This window comes from Acomys minous, assembly GCF_964271855.1.
Source record: "Acomys minous genome assembly, chromosome: 4".
Lineage (NCBI taxonomy): Eukaryota > Metazoa > Chordata > Mammalia > Rodentia > Muridae > Acomys > Acomys minous.
The window spans coordinates 23,070,695-23,086,522 of NC_140486.1; the positions used below are offsets into that span (position 1 = coordinate 23,070,695).

General features: G+C 47.5%; 1 protein-coding gene across 2 annotated transcripts in view; it reads right to left on the reverse strand.

Annotated features, from left to right (window-relative positions):
• NEDD4L (NEDD4 like E3 ubiquitin protein ligase) overlaps window positions 1-15,828 on the reverse strand; it is a 336,053-nt gene that overhangs the window by 222,713 nt on the left and 97,512 nt on the right. For both annotated transcript variants that reach the window (XM_084778010.1, XM_084778011.1), the window contains exon 2: window positions 1,247-1,320. In XM_084778010.1, coding sequence (XP_084634136.1) covers window positions 1,247-1,320 — 74 coding nt within the window. The remainder of the gene's footprint in view (window positions 1-1,246; window positions 1,321-15,828) is intronic.

Below are 15,828 nucleotides of genomic sequence, written 5' to 3' on the forward strand. Positions count from 1 at the left end.
AAGGACTGTCATAAGGCCATAGGGCAAAGCACAGGGGGCCGACAGGAACCTGATGACATGACTCCTCAGGAGCCACCTGCCCTCTTTAGAGATCACTCCACCACAAAATTTTTCAAAAGCCTTGGACAGGGGACAGTAGGCTGTCCACTCATTCTTCTAAAACTGCTGACCTGTGTGACATAAGGAAGTAGCTGAACTAGCTAAACAATAAACGAGAAAGCTAGGCTTTAACACGTCTAGGCCTCTGCTGGGCCAAAGCTCAAGTGATCTGTAGTTCGAAGTCTGGTTCAAATTCTTTCAAGCTGTTTTACCATCACCCCGCCTCTTGCCCATAACACACTGCCACACCCTACAGAGAGCCCAAGTGGCCAAAAAGGCCAGGGGATATCACAGGCAGTACTGGAACATGAGTCCTGAAGCACCCAGAAAGCTCCTACTGCTGTCCAGCCAGGGCATCCATGAGACAGCATCACCAGTCACCCCATTCCTGCACACAGATCACACATGTCAAGGACACCCAGTCCAAGAAACAGTGCATGCTTTTATGGCTCTCTAGTTAGGAATTAAAAGCACAAAATAAACCCCAGGAAACACGACATCCCTCAGCATCTGTGGAGAACTGATTCCAATTCCTCGTGTGGACCCCCAAAACTCAGATGCCCATGACACTTAAATTCGGCGCTGTGGTATTTGCAAATAACCAGTGCATATCTTTCCATATACTTTAAGTCACTGCTATGTCTCTCATAATGCTTAACCTAGACACTACGTGAGTCATTGTTGTACTACAGTGTTTTAAGAGATAATGATGGGGGGGCACTGTGCATGTGCAATACCAGTATCCTTTTCCCCACAGATTTCTGATTAGGGATTGGCAGAATCCATTGATCCAGAACCAGCAGACATGCTAAAAATAGGCATAGCCATATTCCTATACTGAGGGAAGGAAGAAAACCTCACCAGAATCTACTTTCCTCAAGCAGTCAGCCCAAATGAGGGGAGCCGGCTGACTACCATGATGATGCTGTTAGCGGCCATGGCTACACACCCATGCAAATACCACCGCTGGCCAGCTGTGTCACGCACTAAACCAGCCTCCCAGATGGCTCTGCGGAAGCCTCATGGGTGGTCCAGGTGCACAGCTAAGTGTGAAAAGGTGTGCACAAGGCCCTAGGGTCAATCTCCAGCACCATCCCCCAAAAGTTCACTGGGTTCTCCAGAAGCCCGCAGAAAAAAGCAAACATACCTAGCTCCAAATATGTCCTTTTTGGCGAGGTCAATTCCAGAAACAACTTTTACTCTGAGAATACGGGATTCTCCCTGTTAGAAAAGAGGAGAAAAAAATAAATAAATAACAAGGTTAAAACCAATCCTCAATAGACAGCTCTCTCAATTCTAACCTCCAAGTCAGTAATTTCCACTCAGCCCAACCCTGAAATACACTCCAGTTCATGCTTGGGCAATTCCTGCTTACAGTCAAGCTCAGAGGGCAACACTGCCGCTCTGCCACGCTAAGAATCGAGCCAGGCACGGTGACATACTTACAATCCTAGTACTCAGGAGGCAGAGGCAGGAGGCTCACCACAAGGTCCCGGCCCCCTTAGTCTACACAGTGAGGTCCAGATTAGTGAGGGTTATGTATTGAGACTCCGTATTAAAAAAAAAAAAGTCCAAATGGGAGGCTAGGAAGATAGCTCAGTCAGTAGAGTCTGCTGTGGCAGCATGAGGACAGGAGTTCGATCCCCAGCACCCACAGGAAAGAACTGGGCATGGTGTGAGTTTGCAATCCAAGTGCTGGGAAAGCAGAGAGAGGTAGGTCCCTGGGGTTCACCGAACTGCAAGGCTGGCTGATTTGCTGAATTTACTGGCCAATAAAAACCCAGGTCTTTAAAGAAAACCAAGCCAAACCACCACCACCACAACCACCACCACCACCCACCACTACCAATAACAACAACAACAACAACAACAAAAACCAAACCAAACCAAACAAAAATGAGATAGATGGCATGTTGAAGAATGACATTTGATGCACAAACACAATGAAAAAAGACGCTAAGATTCTGGAAACTGAAGCCTCCTGATTAATGAAGTCCAAGCTTAATTCTTAGCAGGCAGGTCATTAACATCAATTCCTTCTGATATCTGAGTAAACGTTGCCCAGCTGTACCAAGAACACAAACACAGGAGCCACTGGAGTAATATATTCCAATAACCAGGTACCAAAGCCACTATAAATAATTCCTCTTTTCAAGTGCAAATATTTATAAACGTGGCCAGGGATGGAAAAGAAAGACATTTCATGTGGTGAAATAGCTCTTTAGAAGCAAAGTGTTCTTCAAAACGCAGTATTAGCAAGCAAAAACTATTCCCTAGTTCCAACGAAAAGAAACTCCTCGGACTGGTCAGTCCACCTGTCTGTCCATCCAGTCGTCCATTTCTTTGCTCCTTCTAGTGTTTATGCTCCTCCAATGCACTGGCACTGAACTTGGCCTTCAGATAAAAACAGATGTATGTTCTCAGGTTTACAGGAAGACACCACCACACTGATAGCAGCTGAAGGGCCAAAGGTTGAGGAACACCTGAGGATGGCTGAGGTGGCATAGGAGGAGGGCTGAACCAAGGTCACCAAAGCCTGAGTTTGGAGCACTATTAAAATCAACTGAAATAGAGAACTGTGTGTGTCCAGCGTGCCTAGGCAACAAATCAGATGGCCAGTGGGAGAAAGACTGGATTTGAGTTAGGGGCATCAGAGCTAATCAGCGTAGAACGGGAGGCTGGTAGGGACAGACAATGGTCTGTAGAGAGTTATCCAAGGAGAATTAAAAATAGAAGTAATGACCGGGAATGGAGCCCTTGGAACTAAACAATGAGACAGAAGCAGCCAAAAATTCATCTGCCAAGTAAGCCGAGACCTAGGAAGAAAGCCTACACGGTCATGTAATATAAAGGAGAGAAACAGGGAAAAGCCAAAGGTGCATCAAATCTGATACCGGGCCTTTGCTAATTAACCACGGATCCACTGTATGTATTGGCAACTTGAAGAGGTGCTTGGGATGACTTACACCCCAGGAATCTCCCACCTACCCCCTCCCTTCTCCCCAGACATAGCATGACTTCCACACAAATACAGAGGGCAAGGCATGAATGTAAAGGAAGATATTCTCGACATGTCTTTGCTGGGGGTATCAGCTCAGTGGTACTTTGCTAAAATTGAGTTCATTCCCCAGCATCCAAAACAATAGTGGTGTTTGACCGTCCCCAAAGGTTGACCAGGAGAGTGAGAGTAAGGTCCTGCTCACCAGGGATAATGTAGACACCATGCTACATTAGTGGGACAGCCTCCCAAGCAGTTGCCAAAGTGCCTCCGAGAGCCACTGGGATAGGCCTGACCTATCTTTTATCTACTTATAGATCAAGGGTCAAGAGTGCTTTCTGTGGCACATGGTGTTCTGCAGGTGGAGGCTCTTTTCTTTTTCTGTCCAAGCTGTCCTTTGCTCATGGTCACATTGTGCCTCCCAGAGCATGCTCATATTGAGGGATGGCACAGTGAAACTACTTTTTACATACAGATCAAAATCTGAAAACATACCTCTATAGAATTCTTTGTAAGCCTAAAAAGTGTATGTGGCCTGCTAGTGCCTAGTGAATAAAGACCAAGCACTAACCACGTACCTACTACATGAATGGGTCCATGCCGACCAAAAAGGGAACAGGCAACCTCAGTATACTGGAGCCAAGAAATCTCCTAAATGCAGCCATGCTGGGTGTGTGTGTGTGTGTGTGTGTGTGTGTGTGTGTGTGTGTGTGTGTGTGTGTGCTGGGGTGGGGGTGGCAGGAAGGTGGGCAGAATCTGAGGACACCATAATGGATGGACATTGTTAAAAGAGGTGACAGGCTGGTCCCAGGTGCCACTAAAGGGACACCTGGCAGTAAGGGAAGAGGTGTGAAATGACCCTGAGGTAGAGAAGCGAGTACCCGTCAAACCATGAGTGTTGCTTATGTTCAGCTCAGACACTGCACCTGTGAAGGTGGCTGTGGAGGAGATGAAGGGGTAATAGCTACGATGGAAAGCAAGGGACTACCGGCCGCACGCCACAGAGTAGAAGATAAGCATGCCAGTGAGAAACGGTTCGCCTTCTTTCCAGAACTTTCGGGAATCCAGAATAGAGATTTGTCCACCAAAGATTATTTGAGTGGGACCCCCACCAAACCATTACCTGGGTCTGAAGAAACAGGAGGGGCTAGTCCGCACCTGGGTTCCCTGAATTTGCATTTCCACTGGGGAAATGGTCTTATTGGGCGGGGCCTACTTCCCAAACTAAGCACAAATCAGGCCACATTTACACGAGAAAATGATGAGTAAACTGAAAGAAAGAGAAAGCTAGGATTTTCAAATGGAAATCAGTTCTCTCACAGTAAATGTGAGGACCAGTTCTGAAATCTAACCCTATAAGGAAGATACTGAGGTCAACCTGCCCGGTGGCGGGACTTCCTCCCCCTGACAGAGGCTCCGTAATCCCTCATAGTGCATGAGGGCACAGGCCAGCGGAAGCCTGCTGAAAGGATTAGTATCTTAAATCCCCTACAATATCATTCATATGCTTTACTAGACAAAATCTCATTTATGAATCAATCCTTAAGAAAAAAAAAAAGCAATTCACAGATGAGGACGGAGAGGAAGGCACAGTGAACAGAAGTCCCTGCCACACTAAATATGAGGACCTGAATTCAGATCCTTAGAGCCTAGGCACAGAGGCCCATCTGCAGTCCCAGTGCTCCGATGGCAAGATGCAAGGTGGAGACAAAAAAATCCCAGAAGCTCCTAGAACAGTTAGCACATGTATGCAGTGCTTTCAAACAAAGTCAAAGGCTGCTCTATGATCTCCACATGTGTACCATGGCGCACATATGCATGTACACCCTCATACACAAATGCACATGTACTTACCACACACATACACACACCTCCTCCTGATAGATCTTTAAAGTCACAGAGAAGTATAAAAACACACAAAAAAAAATATCTCGAGCTTAGAGGTCAACACTTATTTTCATCTGAAAAAAAAAATCTAAAAGAGCCTCTACAACAGGCAGCTAATTCCATACAATGATCTACACTATTATCATTTAAAGGGTATAAAGGGGCTGGAGAGACGGCTCAGGCAAACAGGAAAACCTGCGTTGGGATCCCTAGCACCCAACAACACATGTTTAAAACAAAAAACAAAAAACTCTGGGTACAGCAACACAAACCAATTCTGTGAGAGCCTTAGAGCCCTAGTGTCAAAGATAAGGCACAAAGACACTGAAAAAGAGACATTCCATTGACCTCAGCCCTCCACACATGTGCCTGCACACACATGTGCACACATGCAAACATGAGGTATCAGCTGCCCGGAGTCTGAATTCCAACCAGATCTTGAACTAGGGATTCTCATAGTCAGTTCTCCAACCAGTAGGGCCCTGGAACCAGGACCGTGTGGAACCTGACCCTCAACCTACTCACCAGACCTCCAGAGTCAGCCCCCTTCCTGTGCCACTCACCTACCACCACGCCCCCTTACCGCTGGCCCACTGATCTGGAACTGCTTGGAGCTCCAACCAGCACTTGGATCAACAGGCTGCCCAACCCTTAGCAGAGACACTCCTTGCAACAGCTGGGAATTAACACAGAGTCCCACAACTAGATAATGCGCAGAAAGAGACTCTGGAGCAGCCGGTCCTAAACAGGATATCTTTATCAGACCCCTCCCTCCTCAAGACTCAGGCATCTATGCGGCAGAGGAGGTGGAATAACTGAACTGAATGCGCCAAAGGTAAAGGCTGACTCCAAGGAAACCGTGTCTCCCAGATACAACAGGTCTGTGCACTTACACACTGACAGAGGTTACGGCAGTAGGCACGGGGCCTGCATAGGATCAATCCAGACAAAAATCCCAGCCTTGGGAAAGAGGAAATGGACACAAAGTCCCACCCCTAACCAAGAAACTGTTTGCAATTGAAAATTGCTACAAAAAAGGTAGGGGACAGTTTTCTCTATTGGAGTGTCATGGGGTTTATCAACTGCACTCCAGGGCTGGTACCATGCCCAGGAATAGTTACCCAACACAAATAGCAAGAGAGAGAGAGAAACAAAGTCTGTTGCAGCAGTCTTTCTACACAGAACTTACTGTTTGTTTGCTTGCTTGTTTGTTTAAGGGCTGAAAAGATGGCTCAGTACCAAGGAGAGGAGACTCAGAGCTGAGCCCAATCACTGAGCCCACAAGATGGCAATAGAGAACCGACTCCTGAGCTGTCCCCTGATCTCCACACACCAGCCTTAACAGGCGCACATCTGTCAGCGCTCGTGCACACACAAAAAGTCAATGACATATCTATATAACAAAGTATCTAGGAAAGAGGCCATAATACCAGTTACCTCTGATTAATGGGCAGTGACTTCTTTTTTACGTGTGGTTTTTTTCCCCTTTGAAACATAAAATATTTCTTTTTTTCAATAAATAAACATTTGCCTGAGGTTGTAGCTCCACAGGGCCCTTGCATGGCCAATACCACAAAGAATGAAAGTGGGAGAAACTCAGCTTTTGCAGAAATCTCGGCATATACAAATGATACAGGAAATTTAAGAACATAAGTTGCAAATAAAGGGCCCATCCAGCTTGCTGCATTTCTAAGATGAATAAACCCATGCTAACAAAAAACAAAAAACAAACAAACAAACAAACAAATCCAGGAGCTTTTGTCCTGCTTTGCCAACTCACAGAGATATAGAACTGCATCCTGGGAAGATATGCACTATGCAGCCACCAGCAGCTGGTAGATAGGGAGAGTTGGAGGCCTTTTACTGAGCACTGTTTACAAGCAGCTGCCGTAAGAAAACTCACTCCCTCTCTAAAGTTCAAGCAAAGAGTATTACTCTATAAAAATCACTTTTAAACAGTAAAGATTTCTTATCTTTGTTTCCTCAGAATGACAAACCTAAATGCAGATAAGCAGCCATCATCAGGGAGCACAAATGTGTGACTAACTTACCACACGCAGCGGCCCCCCGGGCTGAGGGAATGGACTTTCTGAAGCATGCTATCACTTTCATAAAATCTATGCACGATATTTGCTCCTTGTTTACAACTTGAGTGGAATCAAATGTTTAACTGAGGTGACTTGGCATTGGCAATAAAACTATTATTCAAAGACAGACGGTACAATGTAGAAGGAAGCAGGTATGGAAGAGACCAGGCCAAACCCAGCTTTGTACATCCCCTGTTGTTAATCCACTGATCTGCATCACTGTTATACAGCAGCGGTAATGCCGGACACTTTGTGTGTGTGGCTTTCCTGAGCACTGATGGCAAGCATTTGAAATGTTCTTAAACCGTACAAATCTATCAAAATCCTCCTCCTGACAAACAAAACACACATTTCAATTCTGCCCAAAATTCCCAACACTGCTATCCACCTTTTCCCCTATGACTTCTTCCTGAGACACTGACTGCATATCTACTAGTGTTATCCACAGCAGCAGCTGCTGTCCTGAAAAAATGTCATAGCTGGGCTGGGAAATCATGTTCTCCTCTCATGGGGAACCAGTGTGACCCCAGGTTTCACATACAGCAGCTGTGCACACGGATAAGGAAGTCCTAAGTGGGGGATCTCGCTATCTTGGCCATTATTCTCTGAATTATTTATGTATTTGTCCTCCCTACCCTCTGACATAGCCCTTAATTCTAGTCAGTACTTGTGACACACGTGGACTAAAGGAAGCCACCAACACCCTTCTCAACTACAAACTGCATATGTGTCACGCAACTTTAGTTACTTTTTAGAAAAAGCAAGCTAACATGTGGAAGCTGCCCACCTAGCACGCAATACCCAAGAGGTTATTGTTCGTTTTTTCATTCATCTTTGTATCCCTGCCCCAAACCTCAGACAAAACCTTGTGTTATATATTTCTAGAAGACTTTCTTCCCTGCCCCTCCCCAAACAGGGTTTCTCTTGTAGTCTGGCTGGCATAGACTCACTTTGTAGACCAGGTTGGCCTAGAACTCACAGAGATCCGCCTGTCTCTGTTTTTCGAGTGCTGGGATTAAAGATGTGCCACCACCATGCCCGGCTGACTTTTTTTTTTTTTTTTTTTTAAGAACAGTTCTAGGTTCACAGCAAAAGTGAATGAAAGGTACAGAGATCCCCTACATGCGACTCACGTACAACCTCCACCACCATCAACTTCTAGGGTCTATGATGCACACGCGTGTTACCACTGATGAAACTATGTAAACCCATCAGTGTCCTGCTGAATCTACATCTGCCTTTAGTGTTCACTCTGAACAACGCGTAGTCGGTGAATGTATACAAATAAGTGCCCCCTTCCCCGGCTACATTTTCAATAAGAATCCTAATCATCCCCTCCCCATAGCACACATATTCCTGTGACGGCCAGTCCTTCTGCCCCCTGCCCCCTGCCCCCTCCCTTTCCATCTCCTCTACCCTAACTCCTGCCCACTAAGCCTTTTCCACTCGTCACTTCCATGGTGGGTCTCAGGGCGATTCTGCCAGCTCTCTGTGACCGCTCCCCTCAGTTCTCCGTTCTGACAGCCTACGTCACATTCATCCACTGTATTCAAGACATGGTACTAGCACTGAGGAGGCACCGACTCCTGACCCAGGTGCATCGCTCTGCCCTCTGACATCCAGTTGTGGAGTTAGATAAAGGCACAGTTATCGTTTCCATGGCAATGGCTAGCCGTGGAAAGGATCAGGGGTAAGAACAAAGGTACAGAGTAAAAATAAAACTCCTCCCTGCCCCCTCTGCAAAAACGGGAGTGACCCAATGCCTGGACTACAGGTCCAGCTCAAAGAATAACAATGACACCAAGTCGCAACTCACAAGACTATCTCCTGTGGCCCATAATTAGCCCTACACAGAACACGGTCAAGTTCAGTCCTACAACATTGTCAACCAGTGAAGACCAAAGGACACTGGCATCTGCAAACTGTAGGAACTGCAGGGCTCCGTTCAACGAAAACTTCTTGACCTTGGCTAGACAACAGCCATGCTCACATCAAGTAGGTACGGCTAACAAATAGGAGCAAGGAAGGAAGTGGCTCTCCAGAGCAAGGCTGGCCTCTAATGGACCTGCTCAAGAGGACTGTGCCTTCACAAGCTGTGTAGGCAACACTTAAAACGTGCCCACGGTTCCTGGCACTCTTCTCGTCACTCCTCCAGACAGTCGAGGACGTGGGCTGAAAGACTCTTTCCAGGAGAATATAGAGAACAAAACAGAATGTGACTTTGAAGAACAGGCTATGAGATGCCCTGTCTCATCCTGACACCTACAACGGGGACAAAAGCAGCTACATGTCATGAGAAGTTTGTATGGAGGGACACTGAGGCCTCCTATTGCAGCCAGGAGATTGAGCTGGCACTGTATGTTGACTATGGAATATTCCCCAAAGGCCGTTGTGTAGAGGCTAGGCTTGTCGGTCTATGGAAGTGCGGTGGTGAGGTGAATGGACATTTAGGAGGCGGGGCCTGTCAGATTTGCTCACAACGCATTCCCCACCACCAATGCCCTACATCACCACATTCTCAGAACAATGGGACCGAAGCCTCCCAAACTGAGGACCACTTATGTATGTACATATGTATATACGTCATATACATGTATTCCCTTTTTCGGTTGATTATCCTTAAGTTTCTGGCCACAGCAGCAGAAAGCTAACATAACTCAAAACTCAAACCCTCAGTTTCAGTCAAGTCGTCAATGTGAAAATTACTGCAGGAGTCTGATAAAGCTCTTGTGGGAGGAGAGAGGGGAGGAGAAAGGATTAGAACTTTAGACTGGGTTGGAAGCACTGCCCAGTGGAACTCAGCAACCTGCGAACAGGACCAGACTCATCCTAAGGCATGTCTGGGGGTCGAAGCTTCTTCTGCAGTCTTACAGACCAGCATTCCTGCAAGCTAAGGGCTCTAAAGCTCGGTAACAGTCATGTCTTGCTGCCTGTATACATGTAAAAAATCACTGTGCACATTCAAAGTCAACAAGTGACAAAGCCCAGGTATGTGGGGGCTCCACAGGCACGCTGCCAAGCCTGACAACGTGAGTTCAAGTCTCAGGGACCACTCTACCAAGCTGTCCTGACCTGCACAAGTGCACCAGGGCACATGCAAGCACACACAGTAAAGATAACTAAAAATTAAAAGGACTGGAAACCTTCTCTTGAGTCCAGCACACAGTATTCACAGAAAGAGAAAGCAGGGAGCAAGAAAACAGGTAAAATCCCAACCCAGGCCACTGGCCCTTTTTAAGAGAACTGTTGACATTCTGGAAATTTCTCAGAGGAAACAGGCTGTCAGGAAGCTGGAACCAAAACTCAAGTTGACTTGAAAACTGTTGAGGGAAGAGTGCAGCTGCCTCCAAGCTCCCTCTGGGGACCCTGGCAAGAAAGGAGAAGCCAGGCTCACAGCATACTCCAGGAGACACTGGATACAAAGCAAGAGAAGTGGTCTTCCAGGAACTGTGTCCAGTGATGAAGGTCTGCTGTGCCAGCCACAGCCACAGCCACAGCCACAGCCACAGCACCTGCTGCAGAAAATGGCTATAACCAGCAAATTCTCACTGTTCATCCGGCACTAGTATCACTGGGCTTTCCTGGTGGTGTTCACAGATGTGCACAACAGGAGACACCACCTCAATCAAAGTAGTCAGGCAAAAACTAGTACTCAAGTGTTCGGCTTCAGACCTGGGACAAGCAGCTGAGGTGCCTGGCCTCCAGGTTCTCCCAGCATCCTTCATTCCCTACCTGGCATATTCTGCCCTCTACCCTGAACTCTCCAGCCCAGGGGCAGGGTGCTTCCCCTCCCCCAGAGGCTCTTCACTATATAATACAGACATTTGGTTCCTTTCTCTCTGTATTTCCTCTCTTCTCCTCCCTTCCCCTCCCTCCCTCCCTCCCTCCCTCTTCCCTTCCCGCTCTCTGCATACTTTTCTGTCTCCCGCCCCTGCATAGTGACTTTTCTGGTCTCTTCTTTGGGACAGGTGAACTCGATGAGAGTGGTTTCCAATAAACCTGCATTTTAATACCTAACTTGTCTTGAATTGGCTCATTTCACCAGTGGAAGAATGCTCATCATCAATGTTTTCCTCTGTCGACATACGGTACCGTGACACAAGTGTGCCTGAACTCATGCACACAAAGTTATGGATGGGTGGGTGGGTGGATGAATGCATAGATAGATAGATAGATAGATAGATAGATAGATAGATAGATAGACAGACAGACAGACCAACAGGCAGACATACAGACAGCTCTAGCTAACCCTAGTGGAACAGATCTATAGTTCCAGCTATTTGGAAAGCTGAGGCCATAGGATTTTAAAATAAGAAGCCAGCCTGGGTACCTTTGTGTGACCTTGCTTTAAAATTAAAAGGCAAAAAGAGGGCTGCAGATACAGCTCAGTGCTCCAGGGCACGTCAGTCATGGTGCTCAGGCAGGATCTATGAGGCATAGCTGGAATCCACAAGGGCAGGATCAGAATACGTGAAACCCCCAAAAAGCACTCGAGTTCTTCCGAGTGGATGTGGAGCTTTACAGGGTCCCCAGCTGGACACGTTAAACTGTCAACGTGTCAGAAATCCACAGCGAACCAGGGCTGAGGGCAGAGTAGAGGGGGCTGTCACTGCACAAGGCCGTGAGAGGAAGGTGCCAGGGAGCGCAGCACTCAAATGGTTGCTTTCTGCAGTTAATTAGAAATTCTTGTTCAGCAGCTAGCTGGTCAAATTCCCTGTAAAAAGGTTCTCAAAATCCCCCTTATCAATGGTCCTTTTGTTCTGTCCCTCTAATCAGAAGACAGGAAATACTTTTAAGTTCCTCTGAGATCACTGAGAATCCTCTTGTGTTTACAGTTCTAAAAATGATCATAATAAAACAACAGTGCTGTGTCACAGGCCAAAACTTTAGCTCAGGCCCTAAAATTCTGCATTTTTCATGGCAGATAGATGTAAGTGACCTCTGGGGGGGGGGGAGTGGGGAGACAGAGAGAGAGAGACAGAGAGAAAGAGACACAGAGAGAGACAGAGACACAGAGACAGAGACAGGCCTAGGTTTTGGTTGGAATGTGTAGTTTAAATAAAAAGTGCTGGAGAGGAGCCAGGGTCCCAAGGGCCCTCAAGAGGATGCCCCAGGCCTCAGAGGTAAAGAAGTATGACTCTGGTTTGGGTGGCACACATGAGTGTACTGCCCAAGAACCATGGCCAAATAGCAAGGGTGCCTCTGGCGCTAAGGAGCCAGCCTCTGCGCAGACGCGAAGGCTCACGAACGACGGCAAATGTCCTCACTATGGCTAAACTGCAGTTCATCACAGGCTGCCAGGTGAGCGTGGGCTCAGAGCAAGGCTTTAACTTCGTGACTGGCCCGTCTACACAGCTCCCTGCTACTACTTCCCAGGCACCGCACTTCCCACTGGACGGGACCCTCTGGAGGCGTGTATTTCCTTACACTCCAGACAGCCACCTGCTTCCACGCGATCAGGCTGTATTTTGACCGGGCAACACGACTGACAAGGTTTCTCCCCCTTGCCCCATCCTACAGATGGCACCCAAGTCTCCTCTGCCGGCACCACACATGTTCTCTGCTTCTTTAGCTACAGAGGTTAAGTCTTGAATTTATTCCTCATTTGCTACTGGGTTCCTACTTAGAGTGTAATTTCTGCCCAGGTCCCGGTTATGTGTGATCCCCTCGTTAAGCAGCCGTCCACGCATGAGCTAAGGCTGGAAGCCACTCTGTGTGGGCCCACTGTAACCTGAAAGAAGACAAGTGGGGAGATGGAGTTTCAGGATCTGTGGTCCTGGGACAGCACCTGTGACCTGGGCTTTCCCACTGTCTATGAAGTCACACCCACAGCCACCGAGAAGACGCTTCCGTTGCTCTCTGGTGGATGACAGACATGTGCCCGTCCCAACCACGAAGACAAAATATTATAATGCTGCAGATCACACACAGGCGCAGTGGACGACAGCCACTGCACTTCTGCAGAACTGCCAGTTTGCTGCTTGCGCTCAGTCGGCTTGCCCAATGGCTGTCAGAACAACTACAGCTATGGTTGAACAAGTCCTAGGGGGCCCCACACCAGTTAAGTTCTTCTTCCGTGATCCCCACAGTTCCCAGCCACTCTCCCAGCCCTTTCTCTCCACTGCTCTCTAAACTAGCTCTCCTCCTGAAAAATGAAGCCTTTGGGGAGCAAGGGATAAAGGGACACACCCAACTTCTCAGGGCCAGAGAGCGCTAAGGTGCTCCTAACCTGGCTCCACACAAGACGGTCCTCCCAGATCCTGGCAAAGAGCAAGGCACCTGAGATTGCAGGCAAATTGACCAAATGGTGCTGATGCAACGGATGGCAAGAGGGTGAACGACAAATAGTGACCGTTAAAAAGGGGGAGGAGTGGCCAGCAAGGATGGCTCAGCCTGACAGTCTGAGTCCGATCCCAGGCAAGAGTGGAGGAAGAACACTGAATCCCACAGGTTATCCTCTGACCTCCCCATGGGTACCATAGTGTGCACGCACATGCACACACACACACACACACACACACACACACACACACACACACACACACACTCACACACACTCTTTAACAGTGCGCTCAGGATACAATTCAGCCAGCAAAGTGCCCACATAGCAAATTATAAAAACTTGAGTTTGATCCCAAGAGCTGCCAGGAGATAAAAGAAAGAAGGACCAGAAACTAACTTCCTTTTCTGATGCGGGTTAACAGCTTTAGGATGCGCTGCAAGCAGAGCAGGTAAGGATTTCCACCAGCCAGTTCACTCCTCTGGATCAGAAGCTCGAATGAAGTCATAGCCACAGCTGACTTAACTAGAGTGCTACAGTGTCCAGGTGCCAGGTCCTATCCAATTATACCCACAGAAGCGCCAGTGAGGTCCCGAGGTTATTCGCAGGGTTCTGTGATTGGATCCATGTAACACAATGCTTTGAGACAGGAGCGCATAGATGGGGATGCAAACGGCAGGCTAATCTAATTTGCAGTGGATCTCCACACTGGGTAAGGTATCAGATGACCACACCAGAATCCAAAAGGCTCTCATCAGACTGGGTAATGGGCCAAGCAGCCTAGTCTGGGTTTGGTGGTGGCGTGAGCCCTTGACTGCTCACTTCAGGGCAAACGACAGGCTAGAAGAGACAAAAGGAGGCTTGGGAATCTTGGGGGCTTTATTTTATCTCAAGGTCTACACGACTGAGTGACAGGACAGGGTAACCTGTCTGTATTATTCAAAGTGCACACCAAGGGCTTTCAATCCAACTGCCCTGGCCAGCATGATACTGAAAACCAAAGTGTCACGATTTAAAAGGAACACTGTTGGTTTGCTTTTTTTTTTTTAATAGGATGAAATGTATACAATAAAACTAAACCAACCTAAAAAAGGATGACAGTGTTCTGTACATAAAGGGGTGGCTGACAGTCCAAAATAAACTGGCACATTTAAAAAATAAAAACCAGAACATTGTGTGAGGTATGACGGCCTTTACGTAAGAAGGAGATGGGGGAGCAGCCGCGCACACAAATATTTGCTTCCAAGTTCATGATGAAAACTTGGTAAGGACACAAGAATCTGGTCACACTGGCCGATTCTGGGGACAAAGGCAGCAGGGAAGAGAACACTTCTCCCAAAATAGCCTTCTTGAGTCTGCGAAATTAAAACGATGGGCTTATATTAACAGCTTCAAAACACGTTAATAGTAAACAACCAAGATAACAAAGGGTAGATTAAGCATGCTGCAAGAGGAGCTAGAGAGGTGACTCCGCAGTCAGGAGCACTTGTTGCTCTAAGGACCCAAGTTCATTTCCTAGTCTCCACATGGTGACTCGCAACCATCGACAACGCCAGTTCCCCGTCATTCAACACCTTCTCTGTACACTGGGACCAGGCATGGCATGGTACACATACGTGCACACAGGCAAAATGCTCACACACTCAAGATCAATGGGCTTGAAAAAGGTTATCGGAAACAAAAAGAATAATACATAAATGCTAAACCTTGTTTTAGGGAAGAAAGAAAAAAAAAGCAAGCATGTTCTTTCTGCAAGAAGGGATCAGGACAGTAGCAAAAGTCACTTTCTGTTAAAAGTGGGGTGGGGGGGGGACTCAATCCAGGGGAAGCTGCAGAAAACAGATGTGCTGCACAGCAGAAAGGGGACTTCTGGTCCTTACCAGGAGCCCTACTGGGAACAGGGTGACTGCTGTAGATTCATTCCCATAGCCACAGAGCAAGGCTGACATCCCACCAGAGGACCAACAGGGGCAGGAAATGACCCCGAGACGCATCAGTATCCCTCCTCACTGATGAATGATACTATTTTCAGACTCAAACAGGAGAAGCCAGACCTTCATCTCAGTAGGAAGTGCAGTACCACACAGTACTGGATACGCAGGCTTGGGACGTCTCCAAGAGAAAGCTCGGGAATAATGAACACTTCCCACTTCCTTCACGGAGCACACATCATTCAAAACGTACGCTTCCTCGCCGTCTGGCTCCAATTAGCACGAACACAGAAATGAAATACGAGTCTACGTCTACGGCATTTGGGAGTTTTGTGTATTGCTGTTCTTATTCCAGAAATGATTTACAGCGCAGAGCCCACTCTGCCAAGCTGTAAAATTCCTCTTAGGAAGAACGCCCCAACGCTGGTGCGCCATGGCTTCGGGGATATAAAACACGACAAGAAAGACAGCCTAGAAAAGGGGTTCAGCCAGCGCCAGCCCTGCAGCGAACTATGAAACCACGTGGAAAAGCAGAATCACCAGCCG